This window comes from Zingiber officinale, chromosome 2B, assembly GCF_018446385.1.
Source record: "Zingiber officinale cultivar Zhangliang chromosome 2B, Zo_v1.1, whole genome shotgun sequence".
In the NCBI taxonomy this organism is placed as follows: domain Eukaryota; kingdom Viridiplantae; phylum Streptophyta; class Magnoliopsida; order Zingiberales; family Zingiberaceae; genus Zingiber; species Zingiber officinale.
Genome location: NC_055989.1, coordinates 76,936,766 through 76,939,406, shown reverse-complemented (window position 1 = coordinate 76,939,406; position 2,641 = coordinate 76,936,766). Strand labels below are relative to the sequence as shown.

The 2,641-nt window shown below is 51.7% G+C and overlaps 1 protein-coding gene across 1 annotated transcript; it reads right to left on the bottom strand.

The window, feature by feature from the left end:
* Nucleotides 1–1,653: 1,653 nt before the first annotated feature.
* LOC122048363 lies at nt 1,654–2,223 on the bottom strand. Its single transcript, XM_042609936.1, has 2 exons — nt 2,111–2,223; nt 1,654–2,029 (listed from the first exon to the last, which is right to left on the bottom strand). The coding sequence occupies exons 1-2, from the start codon at nt 2,221–2,223 to the stop codon at nt 1,654–1,656; spliced, it is 489 nt and encodes a 162-aa protein (XP_042465870.1).
* Between the last annotated feature and the right edge of the window lie 418 nt (nt 2,224–2,641).

Below are 2,641 nucleotides of genomic sequence, written 5' to 3'. Positions count from 1 at the left end.
CAGCACCTTCAATAAGAAGATCTAGTCGGCTACTGCGAGGAAGAACTGAGCCATCGCTGACTTAGAACTGAAGAACCAGGAGGCCCGGGCTCTCTCCCTAAAGCTGAAGAAGGCCGAAGATTTTCTGGTGACCGAGTGAGACAACCGCTCGGCAGAAGAAGCCTCTCCTCGGAGAAAGCTGAAAGCTACTAAGGATGAACTGACAGCTTCCCGAGCGGCTTTGATGATATACCAAGAGGCCGAGACGAGCAGGTTTGAAGCACTGAAGCGAGCCTACCTTCGCTTGGACGCTTTTAATGACAAGGTTGCCAACCGGCTTCTTCGGCTTTTCAAGCTGGCTATCGACGGGACGCTCGCTCAACTCTGGGAAGGCGACCACATCCCCGCCGCTCTGAAGGACAACGTCATCAGCCACAACAGACTGAACAACTCGCTACTTGATGACATTTTGGATTATCTCGAGTGAGGTTAAGTGCTTATTCTGTAACTATCCTATGTAGGCCCTTTTTTAAGTTTCAATGAATGACTGTCATTCGGAGAGGCTTTTCTCTGGTAATACTTTTGTGCAAATGTCCGCTCGTTCGATGAATTTTTTATCCTTATAGATTTGACTTTCCCCTGTGCATGCCTATCGACTTCTCCATTCGGCAGAGGCCGATACGTCTACCTGGTTCATCTAACTTTCAAAATTGCACGTACTGTAATACTTACCCCCCTATCGGGCCATCAGGCTGGGATCTGGTGGTTTTAGGGCAACCCACATTTGCATCATTGTTCGGTGTTTTCCTGGCTCGAGTTTAACGTCGTTGTTCGACGGTTTACCGGGATCCGCGTTTAAGGTTGTCGATCGACGATTTGGTGAGGACTCGTGTTTAAGGTCACGCGCTCGACCGTCGGTGGAGACTCGTGTTTAACGTCGTCGCTCAACAATTTGGTGAAGACTCGGGTTTAAGGTCGCTGCTCGATCGTTGATGGAGACTCGTGTTTAACGTCGTCGCTCGACGATTTGGTGAAGACTCGGGTTTAAGGTCGTCGCTCGACTGTTGATGGAGACAAGGGTTTAAGGTCGCCACTCGACCGTTGATGGAGACGAGGGTCTAAGGTCGCCACTCGACCGTTGATGGAGACGAGGGTTTAAGGTCGCCGCTCAACCGTTGATGGAGACGAGGGTTTAAGGTCGCCGCTCGACCGTTGATGGACACGAGGGTTTAAGGTCGCTGCTTGACCATTGGGGGACACAATCGTTTAACGTTGCCACTCGACGATTTATTTATACTTGCACCCGGGTTTAAGGTCGCCACTCGACCGTTGATAGAGACGCACTTAAAAGAGCCCTTTGGGTTTTTTATTCAAACTTTTCCCTACACTCGGCAAACACATAATAGCCGCAAAAGACAGGATTTACTTGCACACCTCTCATCCATCTCTATAGGGTTGCAGATGGTTCGCGCTCCAGGGCCTCTCGAGCTACCTCCCCTCTTCGTCCTCCAAATAATAAGCGCCTGAATGGAGCTTCTGCATGACCTTAAATGGTCCCGCCCATGGTGCCTCGAGCTTGGTGACATCGCCAACCGACTTCACTTTCTTCCAGACGAGGACGTCGACCTCGAAGGATCTCGGGATCACCCGTCGATTATAATTCTACCTTATACGTTATCCGTAGGCCGTCAGCCGAACGACGGCTTTCACCCGCATTTCGTCCACCAAGTTGAGCTCCATCATCCTCCGCTCAGTGTTCCCATCGTCGTAGTGCTGCACCCTATCGGATTCTACCCCGACTTCCACCAGGACGACCGCTTCACCGCTGTATACCAGGTGGAAGGGGGTCATGCCTGTGCCTTCCTTTTGGGTCATGCGGATACCTCGTAACACACTTGGGAGCTCATCAACCCAGCTACCTCCGATATGGTCGAGCCGAGCACGAAGGATTCGAATGATCTCCCGATTGGTGACTTCAGCTTGCCCGTTGCTCTGCGGATAGGTCACGGAAGTGAAGGCCTGCTGGATACCATATCCCTCGCACCACTCCCTGAGCCTCTGATCGACGAATTATCTTCCATTGTCTGAGACGAGCCGGCAAGAGATGCGGAATCGATAGATGATGTTCTACCATACGAACTTGATGACAATCTGCTCAATTATTTTGGCTAAGGGCTCGACTTCGACCCATTTGGAGAAGTAGTCCACCGCAACAAGCAGGAACTTCTGCTGACCGGTCGCCATGGGGAATGGTCCTACGATGTCCATGCCCCATTGGTCGAATGGACAAGATATAGTGGAAACCCTCATTTCCTTTGTAGGTCGGTGCGAGAGGTTGTGATACTTCTTGCAGGATAAGCACGTGGCCACCGTCTGAGCGGCATCCTCCTGGAGGGTCAGCAAAAAATATCCGGCCAGCAGAATTTTCCTCGCTAATGAGCGGCCGCTCGGATGCCCTCCGCAAGATCCCTGATGCACTTCTTGCAGTATGTAGTCAGCGTCCTCCGACCCGACGCACTTGAGTAGAGGCCTAGAGAAGGCCTTCTTGTACCATTAATCTCCGATCCAGGTGAACCGTCCGGCTCTTTTCCTCAGCAGGCGAGCCTCTTCCTGATCAGGTGGCGTAGCCCCCGTATGTAAGAATTCTATCAAAGTTGCCCTC

What these genes read in the sequence shown, in the direction of transcription:
- LOC122048363 (XM_042609936.1), bottom strand. Translation starts at nt 2,223, where the DNA reads ATGGCGACCGGTCAGCAGAAGTTCCTGCTTGTTGCGGTGGACTACTTC. An exon ending in ATTGTCATCAAGTTCGTATG is followed by an intron (nt 2,030 to 2,110) that starts GTAGAACATCAT and finishes TCAGAGGCTCAG; the next exon opens with GGAGTGGTGCGAGGGATATG.